General features: G+C 35.2%; 1 protein-coding gene across 3 annotated transcripts; it reads right to left on the reverse strand.

Annotated features, from left to right (window-relative positions):
- Window positions 1-875: 875 nt before the first annotated feature.
- Window positions 876-26,639, reverse strand: NMS (neuromedin S). Of its 3 annotated transcripts, XM_072413820.1 has the most exons (11): window positions 26,390-26,639; window positions 18,957-19,092; window positions 16,374-16,429; window positions 14,782-14,832; window positions 9,814-9,873; window positions 7,222-7,248; window positions 7,094-7,141; window positions 6,262-6,297; window positions 3,542-3,583; window positions 3,140-3,191; window positions 876-1,641 (listed from the first exon to the last, which is right to left on the reverse strand). In XM_072413820.1, exons 3-10 carry the CDS (start codon window positions 16,401-16,403, stop codon window positions 3,153-3,155), a joined length of 333 nt encoding a protein of 110 aa, XP_072269921.1. In that variant the 5' UTR covers window positions 16,404-16,429; window positions 18,957-19,092; window positions 26,390-26,639; the 3' UTR covers window positions 876-1,641; window positions 3,140-3,152. The 3 variants fall into 3 exon arrangements, with proteins under 3 accessions (XP_072269921.1, XP_072269922.1, XP_072269915.1); XM_072413821.1 differs by lacking the exon at window positions 26,390-26,639 and having other exon boundaries at window positions 18,957-19,582; XM_072413814.1 differs by lacking the exons at window positions 18,957-19,092; window positions 26,390-26,639 and adding an exon at window positions 17,450-18,935.
- Window positions 26,640-27,279: the final 640 nt, after the last annotated feature.

The following is a 27,279-nucleotide window of genomic DNA, read 5'->3' on the forward strand; positions in this document are numbered from 1 at the left end:
TTATAATTGTGTATGGCAAATGTCAACAAGGATGGTTAAATGTCAGACAATTTCACACCTAGATGGCCTTACTGTCAGAATTGTTTTTCAATGTTGTTGGAAAATGTGAATGTAGTGTATGCTTTTGATGAGACCATATTCTCTGAGTGTAATATATCAGTACAGATGAAGTTCAAATGGTCCTTGTCAGAAAGTAAAACATCTGTGCAATTAAAGCTCAGAAGGAAGAATACATGAGCCATGTCAAACTAGCAGTGTTGTATCTCGTGGTAACTCAGTAGCGACATGATTGTTAAAAACTGCAGGTAAAAAATACATACCTGCTAGTGTAACATGTAAACCCAGGATCTAGGTTCTCCAAGGTGCAAAGATTATTAGTAGTTATACAGGATATTTGCACTGTGACAGTATTGTTTATGATAATGCACAGTAGTGCAATATGGTGAAATTGATTCTGAACGGCACCCAAAACCTTGCTGACCAATTGCAATGTACTAACTTGTGGAGTGCATAACTTACCACATTTACCTTTGATGCATTGTGGAATGCAGCATTGTCATATGCTGCTTCAGTTCACTTCTAGGGACATTCAGCTAAAGTGGTCCAAAATTTTAGATACTGCTTGTTCCAAATTGCATCCAGTGCATCCAGTGTAAGAATGTATATGAAAGATCTGTCCTCTACATGTACACTAGGTTTGAACAATATTCTGCTGAAATCTGATTGATCTGGTGATGTACCACTATAATGTAGGGAAGCAATTGAAATCTGGGTAATATCAGCTGTTTACTTGATTGTATACAAAAAAGGGTTCTGATTGCACCTGAAAATCTAATACATTTCTTTAAAAAATAAGTGCAAAATTGTATGCTATTTGTGAAAGTTAGCTTTATTATAATATTTTATTTTGTCATTTTTGTGGTTGTTCAACAAAAAATAAAAATGTGTACATCTAAACATATTACTATTTTAAAAGACAACAGAAAAAGTTTAAAACCAGTCATATTATGTAGCTTTTTTTTATTTGTGTTTTTTATTAATGGAACTGTTCAACACAAAAATACAGTGACAGATCAAAGAAATGGTGTTGCCAGAAGAAAATTAACTTTCAAGGATAGTTGAAATTTTAGCACAGATATCCTTTGTAATATTTTAGTGCCACACTCAGCACCCACTACCCCTCCAAAGTTTTACATTTACCAGTTCTCCCAATCCTCAGCACCACCTTTAAATTAAAATTCTCCTGCCCTGAATTTTTCCCCTCCATGTATGTGTGTTACAGTCCCCGTTCATTACTAGTAAAGCCTTTTATCTTTAATTCCAAGAATTGTACAGCCTTTTCCATAAGCATGAATGAAAATCATGACAGTCATGCAAATATCTTAGTAGTGAGATAGATTAAGATTTATGGGGTTGTGGCGGTTCTGGTAAAATGTCCCATAAAGGAGGATAACTGTAGTATTGGTACAGTTTTCCTACAAATAATATGTTAAAGAAAGTACAAATTATTGGGACAGAAAAAATTAATGTCTCATCGACAGAACCTTTGTACAATGTAATGATATGAAACGTGCCTATGGTATTTCATATGGTACAAAAGGATCCTTGATAATGCATTATAGACAATATCTTCTGTGAATTCTGTTAAAAAAAAAAAAAGATGAAAAAGTCAGTTCTAGCAAACTCTTTCTGGTCAGTGCATAAGTAATAAGTAATTTTCTTTTTCCTAAATATTGCTGAGGCAGTGCTGTATTCTGCAGCATTCTGTTGTCACCTAACAATGCCAGTATTGTTTTTACACTTTTTTTAGGCTGGGTCTACATAAACCACGTTTATATGCGTTTTTATGCACTTTTACAAGTGTTTTAAAGCTTAACTTTAAAACTCTAAAAAACTTTTATAAACGCCTATGACACGTTTTACCGCGAATTGCCGTGATTTTACATAAGCGTTTATAAAAGTTTTACTTTTAACCCTTTCAGGGAATGAGTACAGAAGTACATAAAACCCCTTATTCATTCCCTGAAAGGGTTAAAATATGTGTAAAAACATTGGACGAGGCTTTAATGTTATGTCGTCCTATTTTTCTACATATTTTAATCCTGTACTCATTCCCCAGGGTGTGGTGGTGGAGATCTGGGAGTCTCCTTATTAAAGGGGGCTTCCAGAGTCCAAAGTCCTGCTAAAAACGTTTGTGAAAGCCCCATTGTTTTCAATGGAAGCTTTCATAAAAAGCATAAAAACGCTTAAAACGCCTACATTGAGTTCAATGGAAGTGTTTTCAAGCATTTTCATGCGTTTTCCTGCGTTTATCCAGCGTTTTAATTTTTTAAACGTTGCAAGCAAGGTTTAAGATAACGCTCAAAAATGTGCCTGAAGGAAACGCCTGGTGTAGATTAGCCCATTGGAATGCATAGGGACTTCAAACATGGGCTTTAAAAGCCTTAGGTTAAACGCTGGGGAAACAGTCCGTGTAGACTAAGCCTTACCCACTGATCAGCAACAGCCTAACCATAGGACATATCATGCTGGAGGCTGAAAACTATTCCACTTGATATTTCCACCCAGACATAAAACATGAGAGACTAATAACAGTACTTCTTTAACACTTGACAGCTCAATTTAACACTTTGTTCCCCTCTCTGCACATATACAAGTCCCAATCAGCCTCCATGAGTATTTTATATGGCTAAATAAGACAAGCTTTGAACAGAATGTAACTGCCAGTTTAAATAAATTTGAGATGCTTCTGAGTTCATTTTGACTTAGTTTAAACCTCCTGAGCTGCTTTTGAATACTTTTTGACCTTTATAGGGACAAAACCTAAGTTGTGCCACAAACTAATGCTTCTGTATGCAACCCATCAGCCCATCCAGTTGATTCTGCTCACGTCAAACTCAACAATGAACATGGCTGCACCCATGGACTTGTAATGCTGACCTCCCTCTCTCTGTGTTTTACATATATATACCTCTTTTTAAAGTGCAGCGCTGCATAGTATGTTGGGGCTATATAAATACTGTTTAATTATATATATATATATATATATTTGAAAGATGACACAAAAATAATGATGACAGCAGACGAAATCTGACCCTTGTTTTATTACACACATTACCACTATTATACATATGTATACCTTTAGAAATTTGCTAGTGTTCATCTACGGAAACCTTTCTTCCATTTCTAGGCTGGGGAAAAAAAGAGTGGTATATCACATTTATAAATGGTATAGTACTGTGTATATCAGCAACAAAATTTACTAATCCCTACTTTAGATATAGATGTCTTTTGTATTGACTGTTAAGCACCATAAACAGTAATGATGATGTTCAATATGCAGTTACTTTATATTAGCTAATCATATTGTGCTCAGGCAGGTGACTATACACGTAAGTATGATTGGGGCCCCAATTACAATTCTTCATAGAGACCTAAATTCACTGCTATGTCAATTTCTAAACAAGCCCTAACTCCAACCCTTAAAGCACAAAAGACAAAGACATGCACCAAATACTAGAAAAAAGCATACAGCACATACCCGGAAAAGGAAAAATGGTCTTCCCACTGTCCCAGAGCTATCCTGGAAAATATAGCACATGCAGCGTTGGGAATTGGGAAGATTTAGTAATATTGTATTATTACCATATAGATAAAAATATCCTACATATTGAACTATTGCCTAAAGCAGCGGTCGCCAACCGGTGGTCCACAAGAAAATTTTGGTGGTCCCCCCCCCCCGCCCGAGCAGGGTCAGGACCCCGCTGGGGGAACGCACCGGCCACAGCCACGGACCACATCCCCCATATGAATCTCAGGCTCAGGGAAGTGGGCGGGTTGAGTCTCTGGGTGGGTTCTGGTATCATGACATCACTAAAGGGGAAGTTTCTTCCCCTTTGAGTGACAGTTATCTCCCCAAACATGCACGGTCCGGAGCCGGTAAATTTAGTGGTCCTTCAGCCCGAAAAGGTTGGGGACCACTGGCCTAAAGTATATACTAATTAGTTTGTGCCATATACTGCACCAACAATATTAAAATGCTGGGGAAATAATATAATAAAATAATGATTAAAAGCTACTAAAATATTAAATTACTGTTAAGGGGCCACAGAAAAACATAATCTGTGTAATTAATTTTATACAGTATTTATGATTTTATAATAATAATATATTGTAGCTTATACAATAAAATGGTGTTTCTTATCCAGTATTCTTTCAGAAGTTGGTAGGGGTTCTTTGAGCAATGACCACTGACCACCAAGCAAATGTACTGTGAGCTGTGGATATAGGAAGTACAGCAGCAGTTCTCAAAAACCTAAATATTTAATGGGTTTCAAAAAGTGTGAAACAGTGTAGTATAATTTATTTTTTTGTAAGCAGATATTTACTAACAGTATAATAAAAATGATATTTTTGACCTGATAAATGTAATTTAGTTAACTAATACCAGTTATTGAAAATATTTTGCATGCTTAGTAATGGCCTGTTCACTCATAGAACCTCCAAGTAACCTTGGGGTTGATTTACTAAGGAATATATGTTGTTCACCTAGCAAATAGATTTTCACCCAGGTTAGTGAATGAGGTAAAGCTTTCACATTTACAAAGCCAAGTAAAAATTCTTTTACAAATTCACTTTGATAAGTAAACAGCCAAACCTTTAACATAAAAGTAACAGTAAAAAAGTACATCTATAGGATCTTTTCTATAGATGGTATATTTAGGAAATAAGAAATAACAGATGTAATGATAAGGAGAAGATGCTTGCTGCAGAAGCATATTGGTATTGGTGGCTTGCAGAACAAGACCATCCATGAGGCAACCTTATAAAGACGTTCTTGGGCCTAGGAGATATCTAGAGGGCTCAGATATACCCTTCATACTACCAAAGTCAAACAAATTGCACTATAGATTAGAATTGTGTACCTCCCTGACACTTTCCAAGAGAGGATAGACATTGGATAGTTGCTGATTTATGGGGGAAATACCAGTATAGATAATGCAAATATATTGGCTTCTTTTGAGCATTTTTATATCCTTATCAATATATCAAAGTATATTGGTTGTTGTATTTTAGTAGTCTGATATAAAGACTCCTTTGTTTCCAAAAAATAAGATTTTATAAGGGTATTTTGGTGATTTCTCCATAACTTCTGAAACTACTGTGAGGATAGAGAGTCTGTGAACCTTCCTGAGTCTACAGTTTTTATCACTATATATCTGTAGCACAGTCATATCAAACATCAAGAGCAATTATTATGTAGCATCATAATGTACAGCACATGATTGCTCAGAAGGCTTAAAGAAAATTGAGATTGATATGGCAATCAATAATATAACAAATGTAAATGTACAAAGTACTTAATCCAGGAAATGCAGAGAGCTATTGTGCATCTTTCCAGTATGATAGAGCTAAACAGGGATTTGCTAGGTCTACAGATGCGCAGTTCAGCAGAACAAAAGGAAACAGCAAATTTACATGACTGGAAGTGAAAGTTACCATTAGCTATGAAAAAAAAACAATTTAGCAGAGGTTGCACTATTAGTTCTGAATGCATAATAGGGACTAGAATACTATTTAATTTAAGGTTATCTATATACTTCATTCATACTGTACTGTGCTTCATTCATTTAAACTGTTTTAGGCTGGGTAAATACAGGCAAATATTTTATTTCAAACCAATACAACGAGTATAGATTTTTGCTCCTCGATCAGCTGTGAAGTGATCAGACATGTTGGTAAATGTTATTTAGACCTACAAACTGAATCATCTGTACATCTGAGGATTTTGCACATCTGACCAATAGCTTTCTGATATTCTTTCATACAAGTGATCTAATTGTAGGAGCAAAACGTTGTACACCATTTACCATCAGAAAATTTGCTTATGTGTACCTAACCTTACACCTTCTCTGTAATACAATTTGTCAGTCAGAAAGAAAAAAACTTTTTCTATTCTAATAACATTTTCAGAGATATCCTCACATATGCTCATTTTTGTTAAAAGTGTTTTAAATCCTGTCTAGCAGTCTGTATTTACAAAGACCTTACAGATTACTGGTTCTACACAATTGGAACAGTGACCTTAAAAAAATTATGATTTAAAATGATTGAAAATGATGGATGAAGTTACTTTAACATGTTAAAGGTATATGATATTTTAGTAACTGGTTTTGCGTATACAATAATAAGCTCTCTGTGGACTTTATGAAAACCTGCACTCTGTTTTTGAAATCCTCAGGATAAACTATATAGGCATACCTTTTTCGTAAACTCTTCTGTAGTAATATGTGATTCCTATAAAGAGACCATAAAATTAATGGTATTTGTTGCTTCATACTTCATACAAACTTTTGTGAGAAGCAATACAAGGGGCACAATTTGCAAAAATTGTTTATTATATGCTTTTCCGTAAGTGTTACCCAGTCATATAAGAAACGGTAACTTCAAATTCAATTTTTCTACCTTTTCTTCAACCACAACACCCTATTTAGGTTTATGCTAAGCAATATTAATATGGCATTATTAGCTCATTTAGGAGCTCCTACCAGCGATCATTAGGACTACTTTACTAAGTCAAGGTGGTTACTGCACTTTAATTGCAACCACCATCCACTTGCTTTAAGCATCTCTCCTGCATATCACCATAGATAATGACTGGAGGTGGTTGGGGTGGTTTGTGAATCAAAACTGCTTCAAAGAATGTGTGACCACTGCTTGTTGATAGGAGGGCTACCAGTAGGCCACCCATGTGAACTTGGCCATATTATGGTGGTAACCAACACCTTTTTTGCCCATTGCATCAACTCATAGTTTGTGTACATATGTGTTAAAATTAAAAGCAAATCAAATTATCCTTACTTTTACAGAAAAATGTCAGTGCATTGATGGATGGTCACACAGATGTGGGATCAGTTAAAAAGGTAATAAAAACAATCTCAAAACAAGTAATCAAGCCATTAGGAAGTGTAGACAATGCCTTTCCTATAAATCAAAGTGGTCATGTTAGCTTAAGCTAACAATGAAAAATGTAATATTTAGCAATTTTTTAGCATTCCTAAATTGACACAAGTAAACACAAGTTTGTACTCACCCCTGTTTTTAGAGTAGGGTCTTGTGCTCTGGAGTAGTGAAATAAAAACTGAAAAACAACAGTATTATATCAGTCATTTTCAAGGATCCATCATGCATACAGGATGTATATTGTGTTATGCAACTTACTCTTTTGTACACCTCTTGATTATTCCCCTGAAGAAAAAAAAAAGCATCCGTTTTTGTTTCAAACAAATAAACTATGGCTACACAGAATAAAAAAATGAAGCCCTAGAAGGCAAACATCTCAGTAAACCTACTGTGTATCATCATTGCTTGTATATGGTCTACAAACATTGGGCCTGAATTGCTAAAAAAAACTGGAGAAGATTGACTATCATGGACGAACCTGGGTAATTCAGCAAACCTGCAATGGATTTCGTAAAAAAACATCAACTATATATGTTGGTAACTGGTTTCAAAACCAGCCCAGATCCAATCCAGGTTTGTTTGATCACCCAGGTTCCCCTATAACAGACTATGTTGGACACTCTTGGAAAGCTTTAATAAATCAGGACCATTGACTCATATTTTACAGGCCAACACTGGTTCCCTAGCTTCTTTTACTTTGACAGATAATTCTAAAAAAAAGTGAGATTGATTACCTTCAAAACCTATTGGCAGTCTTTTTATATCTCCATGATACTATCAAATAATAACATTTGCCTATTTCATATATTTCCATTATATGTCTATTGGAAATAAACTGTAGCTTGGTGCACCACATTTATCAGACAGTCAGTGATTTATTGACTGTTTGTCAATAACATTTCTGAAGTGTTTTGTTTTTTTGCAAATTTTTATATTTAGGACTAGAGAATAAAATATATATATTGAAAATGTATATTCTAGGTGGCCAGGGAAATTTACAATACTACTTTTTTATATTTTCAAAGCTCCGTGTCTGCTGACCTCTATGCTGTAAGAGCTTATTCACATGGACAGTCATAATACAGAGCCTTTGCTACTTACCAGTATCCAGTATCAAATGCTAGGAGTCCTGGAATAATTGCAAGTGGTTATATGTAGTCACTTTTGGTCTTTTAGCAAATGTCCATGAAAACATGATAGATGTTTTTTTTTTGCATTGTACTAGAGTTGTATTTTTCTTTCATTATCTTAGCCAAATGAAATAAATTTTTGGCACGTGAACATAACATTCTTTTGAGGGTGAAAGTAATATATATTTGGCTAAATCTAACATGCACGGAAGGTATTAACCAGAGGTGGGTGATCAAATTTAGGAGGTATTAGACAGAAATGGCTAGGGGGACTTTAATGTATTTCAAAAGTGTTAACTAGTCAATAGTGTTGGTATCCGAATTCGGGTTGTCCTTATATTCGACCCAAATATGGCCATTCCAATTTGGATAGACCTGACCTGAAAAACACAGGTTTTGATGGCGCAAATTCTGAGCTCCAAATTCAGGAACCCGGAACCCCCTTTAATAAGGTTACTCCCAGATGTCCAACCATGGGGAATAAATACAGGGGTACATAATAGTATTATATATTCAACCAACACATCTGGGAGTCACCTTGTTAAAGAGGGCTTCCGGATCCAAATTAGTCCCAAACCTATTTGGGATCCGGAAGACCCCTTTACAAGGTGACTCTCAGATGTCCAATCATGGGGAATAAGTACAGGAGTACATATTACCCCTTACTGGTTTCCTGAAAGGTTAAAATATAAGGCGTACTGAACTCAAATAACCTCTCAGTGGAGACTCATTGAGAGGTCATATGAGTTCAGTACGCCTTCCTGATTTTTTTCTTGCCTTGTACAGTGTTGTGCAGAGCTGTGGGAGTCTTGACATGTCTTTTTAAATGTATTTGGAGTCTGTAGAAGCTCTGCACAGTCCCGAAAAATAACCCGAATTTTCCCCTCATTGACTTTAATGGTGTTTGAATTCGATGTTCGATCGCCTGAACAATATTGGCCTATTCGATCGAATAGCCGTGGAATCAAATAGTGGGATATTCGACCAACGCTACTAGTCAAGTACTGAGAAGTGCACTACAAAACATTAGGTCTTTGTACATTCATATGACCTGTAAAAACCTCAGTTTGAGTATTTGAAACAGTTTTCTTTTTGATGACTAGTTTGAAAGTATTCCAGGAGACTTTGGTATTTTTTGACCCACAATGCAATGATTGAATTCTCATTTTTGTCTAGAGGAACGTAAAAACCACTTTTAGCAATCTTATCTTTCATCCCCTCCCATAGCTGGTGTTCTCCTCTTCCAACCACTGAGTTGTGGGTGAGTTCTCGGAGTCCTCATTTACATGGTAGGACTATTGGTCCTGCATTGTAAGGGATCACATCATACCCTCATTTCCACAAATACAATATTACATCCAGCTGATTTCTTTTACAAAAACATCTAAACAACATTCATTTTTTATATCTAAAAAGATTATAGAATTTTTTTGAGGAAAGCATGGATGTTTATTGTTCATTGTAGTATCCTGTCACAGAGAAAATTTCAATGCAGACCTGGTCTGGTTTATGCAATATTCTGCCTGATGCAAGACATAGTTTTATGGATACTTGAACCTGACAAAGCTGGATATAGGTGTATGATGCACAGAACTTACTGTACCTGGGCGGTGACAACTAACATGTCAGCACTAAACAAATGTTCTTCATTACATATTGCACTTTATCCTCTGTATTGCATATTTGATTTGCTAATTTACATTAAAGTTAAAATCCTTACCTGATTGACCTTCATTCTATTGTAAATGGAACTACAAAGATCCATGATAAAATTAGAAATCTGAAAAACATAAAAAATCAGTTTAAAATCAGTTTGATAATGATCACTGTAACAAGGATTCTACAAGTCATCATAAAGATAAATATGTACATTTCATAGTATACATAACATATTAGTTGGGATAATATTCCTCTTTTTTTAAAATCCTTTGTTCTTGTTTTTTTAATATATTAAGGAGAATATACAATTTTTATATTGAATATAGAAGGCAATTAAAAGCTGATGTTGCTTAAAGCATATTTAGAAACACAACTATTTATTTACTGGGTAAAGTAGGGAATGGTAACAACTTATGCCATGTCTGAATTACTGGGAAAACTCCCCTCATTGCCTGTTAAGAGATACAACAGGAAATTAATGAAAATCTCTGGTGTAGTATTTCCTAACAGTTTCATTCTTTTAGAGGAAATAGTATATATATATTTAAATCCGATAACATCTGCTGATTATAATTTCAGTGAAAACCTAAAATGTTCATCCACACTTTTACCAAAAAATCTCTGATTAGTTTAAGAGCTGGGAGGGAATGGAGAGGGTTAGGAGAGCTAAAAACAGGAGGGGTATGTGTAGAGTCAGATTCATGCAGTCGTAGTAAATTAGAGCTCAGATTAAGGGACACTGATTTTAAAGACAGAATTGAGTCTTACTACAGTGCAAAAACTATGGTAATAGGTGAAGAGAGCAATTTGCTGCTTCTCATTTCAGTGTCCAAGTATTGGTTGAGGGAGAGACTGATATGTGGGATAGCAGGGCAGATTGATGAATGACGTCGGAGGACTGCTGTTTGCATGTTAGATTTTAATTATCAATAACATTTTGCCAGCAAGATAAGACATGAACTAAAGGTAAAATAAAATGGTAATATCACTCATCCATAATGAGGATTATACCATATGTCTGAGAGAGTGGTGGATGATGATTATTCTCTTCCAGATCCAGATTTTGAATAACTCACATAGGCCAGGAATTTGGACATGTACTGGTGCCTCCCAATAAAGACAGGTGCTCCTCAGATGACAGGATAGGTCAATTCAGAAATTGACAGAAAGTACAGTTTTGCCTTTTATGTTTGTGTGGTTCAGGATGATAGCCCCTAGATTTGATAGAGAATGAACTTTATTTTAAAAATTTGGTCACAGTGGTGTTTTATTTCTTTCTTTTATTTTATGGTGTATTATTTTGGATTGCATTTTCTATGCAAATCTGTAATAATAAAAGTAGCTTTAGCTAGTTTCCAACCATGTGCCGTGGGCCTGTTTATTTAGATTTTCTGAGACTGGTTTGTTCGGAGAAGACACAATCTCTGCTAATCTGACATGCTAATATAGATGGATAGGTATATCTGTTGACAGATAGGTAGATAATTATTTTGACCTCCAATTAGGCCACTCTAGGTAAAGAGAAACACATCTCTTTAATGTGCTAATCAATTGATTAGGGAGTCCAATTTAGTGTGATTTTATTTGATCTAGGATTTGGTAACTCTTAGGTCAATGTATATTTCTAGTTAGGGTCCAATAGAAGTGAACCATGACATTATTAAGATTGTGGATCAACAAGAATACTAAGTGTCTGGCTTACAATAAATTTTGAAAAAATATAAAACAATATAGAGTTAAGAATTTTGCTTCTGTCATTCCTGATGGAAAACTAGTAGCTCCAAACATTAATCTGTAGAAGCACAGAAAGCAGATGTCCGTGGCACAGCAAGTGTCCAGGATAAATCAATAGTGCTTGGCTCTACAGAAACATAAACTAATAGATGAATACCCTTGAGATGTGCTAAATGCTTCCTGGAAAGCTATAGTGATAAGTGATCAAGATTTATTGGATGGCAGTCCTGCTGTTAAAACTGACCTAGTTCATGCGATACATATTTTAGCAGTGGAAAAAGCAGACATGAATTTTGTGGATATTATGCACAAACCATATGTTTTCTATTACTGTCTTCTAATGCATTTTCATATAAACCGTACAACTCTGGAGACATTTATTAATCACTCACCAAGCACTCACAATCACATTATTTTCTGTAAGAGATCATTTTGTATTGTAGTCATAAACAACAAATCTTGCCTCTTTTATTCTTTTTACATACTAATGATACTTTTTTGCATAGATTTAAAAAACAAAGCTTTGAAACTATTTAAATTCTGACTTGATAGACTACTTTGGACAGCCACTTGCACTGAAGGTACTATTATAATATATCAATAATCTGGATGCTAACAGGCTTGGAAATATTATGTTATCCTAAATGTTTTTAGGATTTAAAGTTATTAATATAATACTGCTATAAAAAGTGCTATTTATTTAAAGAAGTAAAATACAGTAAAGTGCATTTATTCTCTACATTTTGCATTTTCTATTTTAAAAATACAGTAAATAGGCTGTGAAAGATAAAGAAAACACATGTGATTGAGCCACTTATATTTTTGCAAATTATTAATTTGGCTTTATGTCCTTGGCATGTGCTATAGCTGTGCTGTAAATTGTCCTTGTCCTTTTTCTTGTTTCAGAGAGTTTGGAGGTAAGCATAACTAATATATTTTAAATCTACTGTTTTATCCTGCAAAATACTGCCACTGGCCCTACAGAGTTTATGCAGAAGTGTGGTTTAAAATCGATTCTTTAGAATATTTTTAAAACAAATTGATTGTCCTGTGATACCTATCCTTAGGATTAGCCCCCTGTGTTCAGACATATGGGCTGAATCCTTTGTATAACACATGTCAATAACAATATAGTTGAATAATAACAGAACAGATAGGATTTTAGTTAGTCTGATACAGTCAACTGCTTTAGTGTTTCATTATTACTTTGGATGGATGTGCCTGCAAAGAGCTCCTAAAATGCCTTGTTGGTTTTGCAGAACCCTTCTGTAAATATCCAATGAAAAATGATTCAAGAGATAAATGCATCTTTGCACTGTAATATACAGTTTTTTTTCTATTCCATTTCAATATTTTCAACCACTTCCAATATTGACTTACTGTTTGTCATATTAATGATTTCATAATGTAAGGGAGATCATCATAATAAATAACATTAACTAAAACACTCCAGCCATCCAGCATGCACCTTGTAAAAAGACAACAATGGCAGCTCCAATATTTCTGAATTTAGAGGTTCTCTTCCAAGAACATTTTATGTTGGTGAATTATAAATACTGTAGTTTCAAATACTGTCTTCCGATTTACTATACTGAATAATTAGGTAGTTTGGGAAGCATTAATTTTTTTTCTATAGCAACTGTCCTTTTAGGAAGTAGGTAATAGTGATATCAGTTTAAAGTTTTTGATTTTCAAAGCATATCCTTCTATTTTACGATATTTTCTCATCATTCAGTTCCAAAAACACTTAAAAAAAAAAGACTACATGAACTAGAAATTAATAAAAAGGAGGCACTTTCTCCTATATGATATTACAAATGTACTATTAAAGGGGACCTGTCAACAAAATGTTTACTTTACATAAAAGTAAAGACAACCCCTTTCTGTAAAGTAAAAATATATTTTTTAAATCTTTTGAAGGGTGAGAGGTAAAGCCCCTCCACCCATGGAGGTAAAGACAGAATGGGAGCACAAAGCCTTTTGGGATACCCATGTTACGCATCACAGGAGGCTTCTGACCACTCGGCCATGCGCAGAAGGGGATTTTTCCTGTAATAGTAAAAATCCCAAGCACGTGCAGTTCAAGATTGGTGATATACCCAGAAGAAGAAAGAAGACGGATGAAGACAGTGGCGGGACAAAGTCGGAGTGCGCCAGAGGAATCGCAGGCTCTATGAAAGTAAAGTTGATTGTTATTTTTTTTTTTTTGATCAGTTTCGTTGTGTATAGTAGTTAAATTTAGTAGTAGTAGTATAGTAGTTAAATTTTGCTAAGTAATTGACTGAAAACCAAGCCTGCCAACTATACATAAACCTTTACCAAAATTATAATTAGTTATAAATAGCTATTGTCAAAGAGAACATGATGTTGAAAATTAAAGAAGAACTAAACTCAAAAGTCTCCCAAAACAAAAAAATTCACCTACCTTTAATCGCGCAGTGAAGTTGATCGCTCCAGAGGTCTCTTCCGTCTTTGTGCTGGTGCTCTGGGTGATGCCATCTTTTCTTCTTCTTTCTGGTTCTTCTTCCTATGTCACCTGACCCAGGTGCTAAATCGGGTGACATAGATGAGAAAAACACTTGCTGATCTCACTGAGCATGCCTTTTCACAAAAAGGCTCCTTCTGCACATGCCCGAGATCCTTGGGCATTCTCAGAAGGAGCACCCAAGAGCCTCGCAGGATGCGTGATGTAGGTATCCGAGGAGGTGCTGCACCCTTTTTTATTTGCACTTAAAAAAAAAAAAACTAACAGAATTTTTACTGTACATAAAAGGGTTGTCTACCCTTTTATGTAAGGTGAAAATTGTGAGTTTAGGTACGTTTTAAACTTTCATATGTGGACATTTAGGTACCAGACTCTTTCTGCTAAAATACCAGGGTTTGGGAACTATAAGGGAAGGAGAACATTGTATTTCTAATAGTCAACTTTTCTCCTGTTCTGCACCTGTTGGGCCCTATCTTACATTTAGCCACTATATATAAGAAATCTTGATTATTACCAATAAAACTATAAAAACGTTTTTAAACTTTTCAGCATTGTTCAAATTTTTCAACCTTTAAAATTTTGATAGACAGCCTAAAACAATGGACAGTAACAACATCCATTATATTAAAACCATGTCTCCAATTATAGTAGGCATACCTATTACATTTTCAGTTATGAAATATATGCAAAAACAATAAAAAATAGACACAGAAAAACATTGTCACTCCCCACAGATCTGTCTCCCATGTCTCTCCTCTCATCCCCCACTTGGGAGTATTCTATTTCCAAAATATTGTTTTCTATTGTTACCTGTGGTTGATCCAATAGCGCTGTCCATTGGCTGAAGCAGAATGCTAATCTCTACAGATAAAAGAGAAAATAACTGTACATCGTTGCACTTAATTTAGTAAAGACTCCAACCCACTGTAAGCTACTCAATGATAACCTTGCATCATAAAACATTTGTTAAAATATTTATATTCTATTATATTTATTACATTTAAAACATTTTTGAATAAAGAAAACTCCTATGTAAAACACTGCACTACAACTGTAACATTATATTACTACTAGATTAGGCTATAGTATCTATCTACCCAATTGCAAAGTTGTTTTAGGCTTTTCTACTTAAAACATATTAGGACATGCAAATAAATGGTATTATACACAAAGGCAATTTGACCAAAAATATATTGGTTAAATTAAGACTGTGCCCTGCAATGTAGACGTGACACATTTACTTAATGGCAGCTCTGCCAGCTGCCTATATTTATAAAAAAAATCTCACACATCTACTGGTTCTAAGTGGCCAAATATTTTCCCTATCTTTGAGCACAATTGTCTTTCTGGCACAAGATAAAAATACAAAATGGCAGCCCTGGGTTTGCAGATGGGGGAATAATAAAAAATCTGTGGTCATTAGGCTTTCATCTAACTAAATGGACATAAAAAATTAATGAACCAGCTCTAAAATTCAAAAACATTTGTAACACATTGCATTTAAATCTGTACAACACATAATGAGTAGTATGCACTTAATGATCATTTGCAAAATTCATGTTGTGTTTACAGCTACTTTTACTTTTGGGAGCAAACTGCTACAAAGCTTTTACTGATATTTTGGTCATTTTAGTTCACAATGATGTTTACAAATCCAATGATTATATTTGGGTCTCACTGGCTTCTTTTCTTTGAAATGTTCTCTCTAGGTGTTTGGGGTAGTTACAGGTAAATAATTGTAATTTTGTTTTTACATATCTAGCTGGTAGGTGTACTAGGAAATGTTTATTTAGATTAGATTAGATCAGGCATGGACAAACGTAGGCCCATTGGGCTTTTTAATTTAAAACAATTTACACGTAATTTATTTCAGTTTATACAAACACTTTCCATCCATCTGATACTGGCTTGGCCCATCTGTCAAAATTTAAAACTCATTGTGGCCCCTGAGCCAAAATGTTTGCCACCCCCAGATTAGATGCAGATCTGGAAGTATTCAGCTGTCATTGAGCAAGTCTGCAATTCTTGTACGTGTCTGTTCTTTAATAAAAAATGCAGCCTCAAAGCCTGCCTGTATGTATGTGTATAAATGTCCCAAGATGGGAGCTCTGTTTGACTATAGTTAGCAACCACATTATACAAATATACTTTTTTGTAACCGTACCTGCCAACAAGCTAATTTAAAAATGAAGTTCACTTTGCACATTGTATTCACTAAACATTGTATTATCAATACCTATCTTGGCAATCAAGTACATTTTTGGTTTGTTCCAAAAAACTGACGTGTGAAACTTGACACTGCTATATAAATGTGTAAATGTTACTAAATTTTAAATAAAATGATGTATTATTAAAATGCATGCAATCTACTTTACTAAACTAAAAAAAAAGTATAGAAATACCTCACTGTCTGGTATGTCCATATCAGACATATATTGTGCTGCTGATTGAGGGAAACCTGAAAAGAGAAATTGGGACTGTTTTAAAAACCATGCTCAAACATAAAGGAAAGCATGAAATATACAAATAAAGTAATTTTAAAACCAAACAACCAAACCAAAGCCTATTTTTTAAACTATGTTCATTTTCTGCAGATATGCAGATAAATTTCCTCCAACAAATATACTCATATTTATATCAGTAACAGCAAAGATAATTGCACAGTGTTAAGAAATATTCACCAGATTAAGATATTATGTTCCACAATAATCCATTGTTATTGGTAGTTTGCCAAAAAAAAATATTTTAAAATATAAATATGAAAAGCATACAGATGTTGAGCTAGTACAGGACTTCCAAAAAAGTTGATATAACAACAGAATATTGTGCTTCAATGTTGCAATATCCTATTAGATTATTTTCATCTGCTTATTCTTACAGTCATCACTATGAAAGCAAACAGTAGTTGTCCTTGTCCCTGTTCATTATCTATTTAAAGAAATTACAGTACAAAAGCTTTTTCTAAAACACTGTTGCATTTTTAATATTTGTCTTCTTTCAAATGTTATCCAATCGATACATGAAATCAGTTTTATATGTATAATAGGTAACATTTGATAAAAGTTTTTCCTTTGCAACAGCACACTGATGTATATATTACTAAGTTAGGTATGATTGGGTGTTATATATATATTATATATATAAATATTATATAAATATAAAAATTCACACCTAACCATACCTAACTTTGTTCATTCGCCTAATATTTCTTTTCCTTTAATATGTCATTTATTTTTATTAGATATTAGTCAAACAAGTAGAAAAAACTAGGCACAGTTTTAAGTTTAGAATTGTGCAACCCATTAGTTAAGACTTCCAGTGGAGTCTCAAAATTTTTCTTTAGATTGCCATTTCCATGATAGCTATGAAAATGTTACTTATGTTTTATAGGTAAATTTTACAATAAAAAAGTCGCTTGACATCATTACATAGCAAACATTTCAAAAATACAAATGTACAAATATATATAATGTCTTACCTGAGGAAAGGTGAATAGCACTCAGACAGCAGATTGCAAACAGCAAGGGCAGAGGAGGATGATATTTTCTGGATTTAACATTAATAAACTCCCTCTTTCTATCTGTAAGGGATCTGCTTTTCTTGTGGCTCCAAGACTTGAGCATCTTGCCAGGAAATGTTGATGGTGAAGTCTGGCTCATTCACAGTTCAGCTGTATCTCTTTAAATGCAATACTGTATCCCATAGGAGTGTAAGCAATCAGCACCTGGCAGGATCCTACTTTCCCTGCTAGTATCATGCTGAGCTCCTATTTATCAGACATTGCCCCCCCAAATCAATGTTGCGTGATTAGCTAAGGGTTGAGTAAGTAGGGAGGAACAGAAGATCTATATTATTGCACAATAGGGAATTTTATAACTAACACTGAACTGGGGTTGATAGGAAATGCTGCTCATGAACACTATGTGATATCTCGGCACATGCCCTCTGAAATATAATAGGTTTTTCGCTTCCTATGGAGTTTATTAACAATTGCCGCTTTATGACATTTGCTGATCCTTGTTCTGAGAGATTTCACATGAAACCTGTTTTACAAGAAGTTGCATTAAGATGATGTAGTTTATTGTATGTCTTCTGTAATAACCCTGTCAAGCGTGGCTTGTCATTATCTATTTCAGCAAAGGCTTTATGGTGTCATTATACAGTATGCTTATACTACATCATTAAGTGTAACATTTTAATGTCAACTGTATTTGCAATTGACAAGCTCTCAGAGAAATAATTGGTAACAAGGTCCTATTCAGTGCTGTTGGTTAAATGTTAGTAGGAGAGCCACAAGCTTACAATTGCACAATGCATATGAACTATCTCCAAAAATGTGTTGCTAGAGTGTAAAATGGCTGTTGACTTGTTGACTGTTTTGTCCATTTCTGGCTTAACAACAGGTTTTCCTTTAAAGCCCAACTCCTGGAATTTACTTTTTTTTAAATTAAAATGTATAATAAAAAAAAATATAATTTTTTAATTTATTAATTTTTATTTAAATATATAATTTTCAGCAATGGAAAAAAATCAGCTCTGACAGTTACTTTCACTTATACTTTTGTTGTTCCTTCATTTAATAAGTAAACACCCTCAGTTTGTGGGGTGAATAATAGACTAAGGGTGTACTGTAAGTGCATCCCTGAATGGAGGTCACAATTGCTCCCTATATAAACAGTGTTACGGGGTTTTTGTCACTTTTTGAATCTCTGATGTTAAATCTCTGTTGACTATCTGTCAGTGGAAAAAGATGAAAAGACAATGAATATCAAAAAGGATGGGCCTGGAGACATCTGAAAAGGGTGTGTATGAAAAAAATGTGGGAGTGAAAAGGTTTGGAGGGATGAGTCTGACGTTTGGCTTTTATGTCCCCAATTCCCAACAAGAAAGAACTCCCTCTTCCATTATAGAAACAAAGCCTTGTGTATGCTTTGCATCACTTTAGTTAGAGCTTACACCGGGTTGATTACTCCCTCTTTACGCACCTGTGAAAGTACTACCACATAAGAGGATGGAGTGTTAGTCACATGCTTCTTCATAACTGGAATTACCAACTCTTTTCTATTCTTCTGGCAGCATGTCCCTGGAAAGGGGACATTAAAATAAACCAGTTTCTTTGCCCTGCATTAAAAAAAGAACAAGTTTGCTTTTAATTTATTTAGGAGCTAGTAAAGGTTTTGTCTTAGATGTTTTAGAGTTAGAATAGTAACCCATGGTAAGAAAGATAAAGGGTACCCCCAGAAAAGTATTTGTTTAATATGAACAATACTGGTATCTGTTTATACAGCTGGACAATTTAACCAGGCGTCTGTCCCTCCAAAAAGATGCACGTTAAAGTAAAATTCAAGGTAATTTTCTGTTTGTTTTGTTTTGTGTAAACAATTCCTAGGTTTAAAGTGACTCTGCTTAAATTAACAACCCAAAACAATCTGCTAACAGGTGTAAAAAACAGGTTCCTGCATGGGCTTTCACATACCTGCATCGTCTTTTAGTATTTGTGTTTTGTGCAATGCCATTCAGTTTTGACAAATTTCAATTAGAACTACCAAATGCACAGAGCTCAAGAGAATGTAATGCACCAAGTGCAATGGTAAGGAGTGAACAATGCACCTAGCTCAGGGGCCAGGAGTATATACCATACAGAGTGCAAGGGTGAGGACAACGTATTGTACAGAGTGGAGGGGTCGGAAGTAGGTAACACACTGGCTGCAGGAGTCAGAAGTATGTAATGCACCGTAGAAGGGTAAGGAAAATATAATGTATAGACGTCAGGAGACACAGCTACGTCATACACATAGTGCAGGGGCCAGAAGAATGTAATGTACCTGGTGTAGATAGAGACCTTTATATAATAGATATATTATTACAGTGTTCTCCTCAAAAATGTATTTAAACTTGGTGGAAGAAATCTGTAGGTGTGTGGTCATAAAGTGAGTAGGACACCACATGACAATAAGTGTCTCACTGTTATTATTCTGGGTTACCAAAAAATGTACTTCTTCACCTACTCAATTGCTGTACCAAATATTCTAAAAAATGCTATTTTTAGAATAGTCTGCCTATTAACCCAAATGGGATTGGTCACAAAGTTCAGGTATGTCTGAACCTTGAGCCAGATTCTACGAGCCTTCAGGTAATTGAACCAAAGCAGAACTCAAATACAAAATAGATGACCAACGGCAGGTATCTATAAAGTCCAATCTGGGTGGCTTAAATACAGTAATGCACTAAACAAAGTGCATAAAAAGGGGAAAAACTAATACAGATAATCACATTAAACTGCAATACAAAACACTTTACTTTTCAGGTTTAGGGGTTCTTTAACATCCAATAAGGCTAGCATGTTTCAAGGAACTTCAGATACCTTTAAAGCTATTGTCTAAAGACCATACGTTTCTTCTATTAGCAAAATATTTATACTTAGGTTGGTAAAAATTAACCCCTTTCCATATGCAGATCTGACATCCAGGAGAAAGCTGCTAATGGAGAGATCGAAGTATGTGGAATTTTTTCATGGTTGCTAAACAAATCATTAGGATAAATGACCTTCCACTGCTACTGCTGGGGCTCTGCTTTTTAATTTAATGCCTATAGTCTGTTTCATTGTGGAAGTGATCACTGAATAGGTGGCCCCAAGGGCTGGTGTCCCCCTACCTACTGGTCTATGGCTCTGTGTTCCTGCAACTGCTGTAAGGCAAATGATTGCTGATATTAAGACAGGAATGTCAATTACAGACCTCATTCTGCTGAGACTAAACTTGGAAGTGCTTTCAGTGTTTCTGCTCTGAGTAATTCTGAATTTTTGTGCCTTATTGTTCTGTACTTTGTTCAGCTCCAGTCAGTATTATTGCAAAAATAACACAACAAGTGGACAACTCGAATGTAATAAAATGTAAGAGTACCTAGATCATAATGACCAGCAATTAATCTATAGCAAAATCTGTCATCCTGTAATGGAACCATCTTGTCTTGCATATAATGTAGCCTCTAGTTTATAAATAATGAAAATGCAATAAAATTATTTATAGTGAAGAAATACCACACTCTCAGTTGGCAACACAGTGGGAGCACATTTTGAAATGCACCCTTTTTCATTAATGACCTGAAGATATCACACAGAACAGACTGAAATATTTATAATTATATAGAGAACACAATTCACAATAAAACAGCTGATGCTTTCATTGTACAGGGTTATCCATATCTGCAAGATCATTTATTTTTGTTATCAAAGCAAATGTTTCATATGTGCAGTGTGTTCATTCTACCCGACATGAACACCTTGGGGATGCCCTAAATGGAATCATGACCAAGGCTTTATGTCAGTAATTACCAGATGGACAAGCTGAAGAAGAATACTGTGTTGGATCACAAAAAATACTAATTTATCTAGTGAAAACAAACAAGTAGTTTCACTGATTAGTGAATAGGGACTTGTATGCATGTAATATACAGAGATCACACAGGTCATCTTTTATTAGGAAATGCTCAATACAAGAGCTTATTAAAAAGTTAAACTATCCACTGTCTGCAGACTTAATATTCCTAAGTATTACAAATCATTAGGAGCTTTAAAAGTGTGCTCACCTAGTTGCTGCTAAGGGAGATGAGCAATGCTTCTCTAAATGGGATTTAATTGCTTCCATTTGAATCCCAAACATAACTTTTAATTTACAACACTATTATTATTGTACAGTATTTATATAGCGCCATCATATTACGCAGCACTGTACAAAGTCCATAGTCGTGTCACTAACTGTCCCTCAAAGGAGCTCACAATCTAATGTCCCTACCGTAGTCATATGTCATTAATGTAGTCTAAGGTCAATTGTTAGGGAGAAGCCAATTAACCTAACTGCATGTTTTTGGGATGTGGGAGGAAACCCACGCAGACACGGGGAGAACCTGCAAACTCCATGCAGATAGTGTCCTGACTTGGGATCGAACCTGGGACCTAGCGCTTGCAAAGGCCGGAGTGCTAACCCCCTGAGCCACACTAAACATTAGAATAGGTAATCTGCCAAAAATATGTAACATACATGTTAAAAAAGGAGTGTGTTGGTGCCACTGGATAACCTCTGCACAATTAGCATGGATTGAATGTTCTCTGATAAATTAGTGGCTGGAGCTCTTGGCCAATACTGGAGAAGATGTCGGTGCTTTAAAAAAGGAATACACATAAATAGGATCCTCTGACAACATAAACATGATTAGTAGATATAATGTGAGCTTGAGCACTACAACAGCCATCATCTTTATTGCTCCCTAAATCCTATATAAATATATATTACATGTGCTTTTTTCAGCTTTCTATTTCTGATGAAACAGCACTATCCAATTGCTAACAAAATATACAGAGATTGAAAGGCTGAAAATAGACAAGTAAGATATGCTTCCAGCATCGCCAGTCCAATTTCACCCCATCTCGGAGTCTTTTATTATCTGCAAGTAATATTCTTCCTCCTCTTGAGTCACTAGGAGTCACTGCAAAGAACATTACCAATATATTTACCAGTGCCATGCCAATTTGTTCAAGATTTAATTTTACCTTACAAATGAAATCCCTGCCAGGTGTTCCAGAGCTGTGTCATCTTTAATGATAGACAAAAAGTAAGAAACATATGACCAATGGCTGTGAATAATGGTTGTTAAACTAACTTGCCCTGGAAATGATGGTCTCTATATAATTACAGAATCAAACATCTGTCTTCTATGGGATATGCATTTTTCTGTTATGCAAATATAAAATGTTTAATGTAGACCCTGAATAAACATAGTCACTAAAATTTCATAAAAGATTTTACATGGTAATGTAAGTTATTATTGTTATTAAACTGTAATCATATAGTGCCAATATATTACGCAGTGCTGTACATTAAGAAGGGGTTTCAAAAGACAGCCACAGAAAATGAAACGGGACGCCTCCTGAGAGGACCCTGTCTAAAAGCGCTTACAATCTAAGAGGTGGGGAAAGTAGCACACACTAGGAAAAAGGGGATGTGGAATAAGGAATGAGGGTTTAGGAGACAGAAGAAGACGTGCAGATGAGTTTGAAAAGATGGGCTTTAAATACTGACCCTTGGGGAACAAGGTTTTTTTTTCCCTTCCACTGAGCACAAACACTGAATATTTTTTTTCCCTGGCTCTATACCAGGCATTTTTTTCTTCCTTTGACCAATAACTAAGAATTATCTCTCATCTTGCATCAGAGGTCCTGAGAGGTATACTAATGTAGTTGCCTGTAATACTATTAGGAAGATATGTACAGCACCTTGTTAACCTCTCCCACCGGCCATAATCTGTCTGTGTTGACTTGAGATGCACACAGACAAAAAAAAACTTCAGGTTTAATTAAAGTTTAAAGGAACCTATCATAAGTGTATATCATATTATTCACAGTAAGGTTCTAAATCAGTTGAGACACTATCTGTTCTTTTTGCTGAGTATCACCATAAAATCCATCAGTGTTCCCTGCCATTTTACTTTTAGCCTACAGAAGTGGGCATTTTTGTTTTATAAATTCCAAAACATTTAGCCCCACCAAAGAGATTTAGGAAATTTTTGTGACCAGGGAACTAATGTACAAAACACATCCAGATCCAAAAGATCTAAAAAGGGAAGTATTGAGAGAATGTTAGTAATATTCTATAATCATATTAGGCTTTTTCACAAAATTATCCAAAATCTCCCTAGCCTCCAATATACTGGATTGATAAGTAATTTTGTACTCTCTACCTTTAACATTATATATATTGCATATTATATTTTATAATTCACAGCTTTAAACACATCAAAGAAATATACATTTTGTGCATTATCATTATTAATTGTATTATTTTTTAGTAATTGCAAATCTTAGTTTAGAAAAAATTTCCCATTAGTGCATATTGATTACTATGCTATAAAACTATTGCAATGATCTCACTCCTTATTAACAATAGTCCAAATTTTTTCCCTGGTGGAGTGCCATAATATTGCTACTTGTTGCTGTATATTTAGTTCCTGTAAATTACTCTTATGTAATTACTAATCGGTTTGTTTTTTTGTTTACTATTTTGTCCAAATGGTTTTATTTTTATTTAAAACAAACCATTTATTAATATTGTTGTTATCTGCTTACTGCAGTTTTATTTAAATTTTTCATTTATTATTGTTTTTTTTAAATAGTATTTTTTTACTATTATTGTTTTGTTCTTTTCCTAGCATTCCATTCCAGCTTCCAGTGTGGCTGTTGGACTAAATGAACTCCCACACGCCTGTGTGTGAGTTACACACAGATGGCCAAAAAGTGAATGTGGGAAGAGAAGGAAGAAGATGGCCACGCAGGTGAGCAGGTGAGTGCAAATAAAAAAATTGTGACCAGGAAGGTGAGGTTACTTTATTTTGGGTTTAGTTCTGCTTTAATAGAAGTTCACTTTATGTTGATAGTTGGTGAAGAAGGATATCTTACATTGAGCCTGATTTATTAAAGTTCTATTAGAATGGAGAAGATAGTCTATCATAGGAGAACCTGGGTGATACAACAAACTTGGAATGGATTTCCTAAAAATCAGTTGCTCTTAGTTGCCAAATGTTATCAGACATGAACCAGGTTGGCTGGATTGCCCAGGTTCTCACATGATTGTCTATTTTCTCCAGTCTTGGCGAATGTTAATGTTAAGTGAAATGAAGGGCCCTTTACATTGTCGGTTAGTGAAGAAGATCTTCCTTATATTGGTAGTTAGTGATATTCTCCCTTACATTTGTGACCAGTCAAATGCTGCCTTACATTGCAGGTCAGTAAAGAGGTACCACTTTAGCCTGGTGGCTAGAGGAGAGGAACTTCCTTATATTAGTGGTCAGTGGAAGAAGGGCCCCATCATGCCAGTAATCACTGGGAAACATGACCCTTATATTGGTGTTCAGTGGGAAGAGTGCTTCTTACAGATACCCACTGGGGACAATGGTCTTTTTAGCTATTTTTCAGAATTCAAAAAATTGCTCACTTCTGATGAAAACCATTGGAGGAACTCTAGGTTTCCACAAAAAGACTGCTTTAAAGACACTGCTGCTATTTAACACTTTTGTGTATGTTAGATAATGTGTTTCCTGCATGGCAGAGCAGCTTTTAAGGAGATTTACCTTACCTCCTACTAGAAGGTTTAGTATTAATCATTTTTGTATAGTGTGCCATTTTACTTACTGTAGGGAAAGGGTTCCCTAAAGTAGTAAGAAAAACGTTAAAGAGAGGAAGCATTCTTACCATGTTGGTAAATTCTCCTGCAACATTTGTCAATACCATCCTAGTTCTTTTTTGAATGTATAAATGCTATTTGGAGTTAGTTTTTCTTGTATTTTCCACTCTGAAGTAAATACTTTAGAGTAGGATATATAAGCAGTTTAGATGTTTGCCTGGGAAATTCCAAATATAAATTTTATATGTAATGGGTATTACAAAAAAGGAATACTCTGAGTATCTGTACTCTGAGCTAATATGGCCTTTCCCATTCTTTGTTTTGCTTTACAAATGTCCAAAAAGTTTGTTCTGAGGTGCTCTTAAAGCAATTCAAAACATGTCTTTCACCAGCAAACTAAATCCACAAGCACAAATGTACCACTATGGAGTATACGGATTTTGAAAGCAATATTTCAAATAAAGTAAAGTTTTAAAGTTTCAATAAATAAAGTTTGTCCTACATTTTGGAACTCATTCTGGAAGGAATAAAGAAAGTGAACGTTGTATGATACAGAATAGAATTTTACAGGAAGTTTGCCTGCATACTGTAAAGTGTAAAGCAGGAAGACTCTACTCCCTCTAAGAGGGACTTTTCAACCCTCTATACATTTGCAACATATTCTCTGTGCATTCACTAGTAATTGTTATTGTTAGCATTCATTAGAAAATATATATTTCTCCATGCTACTATTTTACCACTAAGCATGGACTTACTACTGCTTGTTATTAAATTAGGCTATGTAAAGTGAACTCCATGCAGCTTCAGGCACATAGCTCCAAAATATTAAGATCTTTAAAAAAAAATACTGCTAGTGTAACAGCTTAACATACATTTTTGCAACTTCTAAGTGCAATTGTGCATGCTTTTTGGTATGTAAGGCTCCGAACACATTCAATAATTGTCGTTGGAAATGATTGTGAAACACCCATTCGACTCTATGGAGAGGGGAGGGGTTGAACGAGGGAGTGGCACATCTGCGTTCTCTCCCCTTCACTTGTACTACGAGCTTTCATCGTTCTGGACCTGCCAGGATGGATCAATGAACGACGTCAGATGAGTGCTGTACACATGCCAGAATCTCATCCAATACTAGGCGATTATCGGGCGAGAATCATCTGATATGTGTACGTAGCCTAAGTTTGTCATGATAATTGACGGAACACATAATAAAGTCTACACCCTCCCCACTTTTAAATGCTCACCTCCCACTAAAACAGCGGCCACCAACCGCCAGAAAGGACCCCGCTGGGAAGGGATCGTAGGCTCAGGACTGTATTGATCGTAGGCTCAGGACAGTGAGCGGTTGTGTCTCTGGACTCAGACCTGCGATGGGAGAGTGGGAGTGTTCTGGCATCATGACGTCACTCTGGGGGAAGTTTCTTTCCCTTTGAGTGACACATGGCTCCCTGCGCATAAGCAGTCCGGAGTCCTTTATTTAGTGGTCCCTAAGGTCCAAAAGGTTCGTGACCACTGATCCAAAACATTCCTCTATTGCTAAGATCATTACCTGCAGAATCTGTACGAAGACCCCGCCACTGTTCAGCTAAAAGGAAAATGTCCACAGGTAGTGATATGGACACTTAAAATACACATGGGAAAAACACAGTAAGAGAAAAGAGCTGGAGCTGGACTATCACGCAACCACAGATTTTTTTTACCTTACTGTAATTAGGTAAGGGGGATGGAAAGGGCTTAGCTCTTACACTCAGTTAGTCAGAAATCAGCTTTAACACTCTTGTTTTCCTATTTCCACACAGAGAGAAACAATTGACACATGCTTGAACAGAATTTCACAGCTAGTTAGAAAAATCTCTATGTGATAATACAGATAATGTGATAATAGATAACCGCAAATTTTTGCCCTGCAAAAAATGCAAAAAAAATGCATACAGCTTGATCCTCTCTGAAACATTGTAAGTGAAGTCTGACCAAGGCACACCATTTACAAAGATCGGGCTTATAAATGCACATTTTCTTATAACATAGATAATATAATTTATAGTAAAATTAATATTCATAAAAGATCAGTATTCACTTATTTTTATCACTTTCAGTACATTCTTTTAAGTTCATAACTTGTCCATCATAATTC

The sequence above is a fragment of the Pyxicephalus adspersus genome, chromosome 1 (genome assembly GCF_032062135.1).
Source record: "Pyxicephalus adspersus chromosome 1, UCB_Pads_2.0, whole genome shotgun sequence".
In the NCBI taxonomy this organism is placed as follows: domain Eukaryota; kingdom Metazoa; phylum Chordata; class Amphibia; order Anura; family Pyxicephalidae; genus Pyxicephalus; species Pyxicephalus adspersus.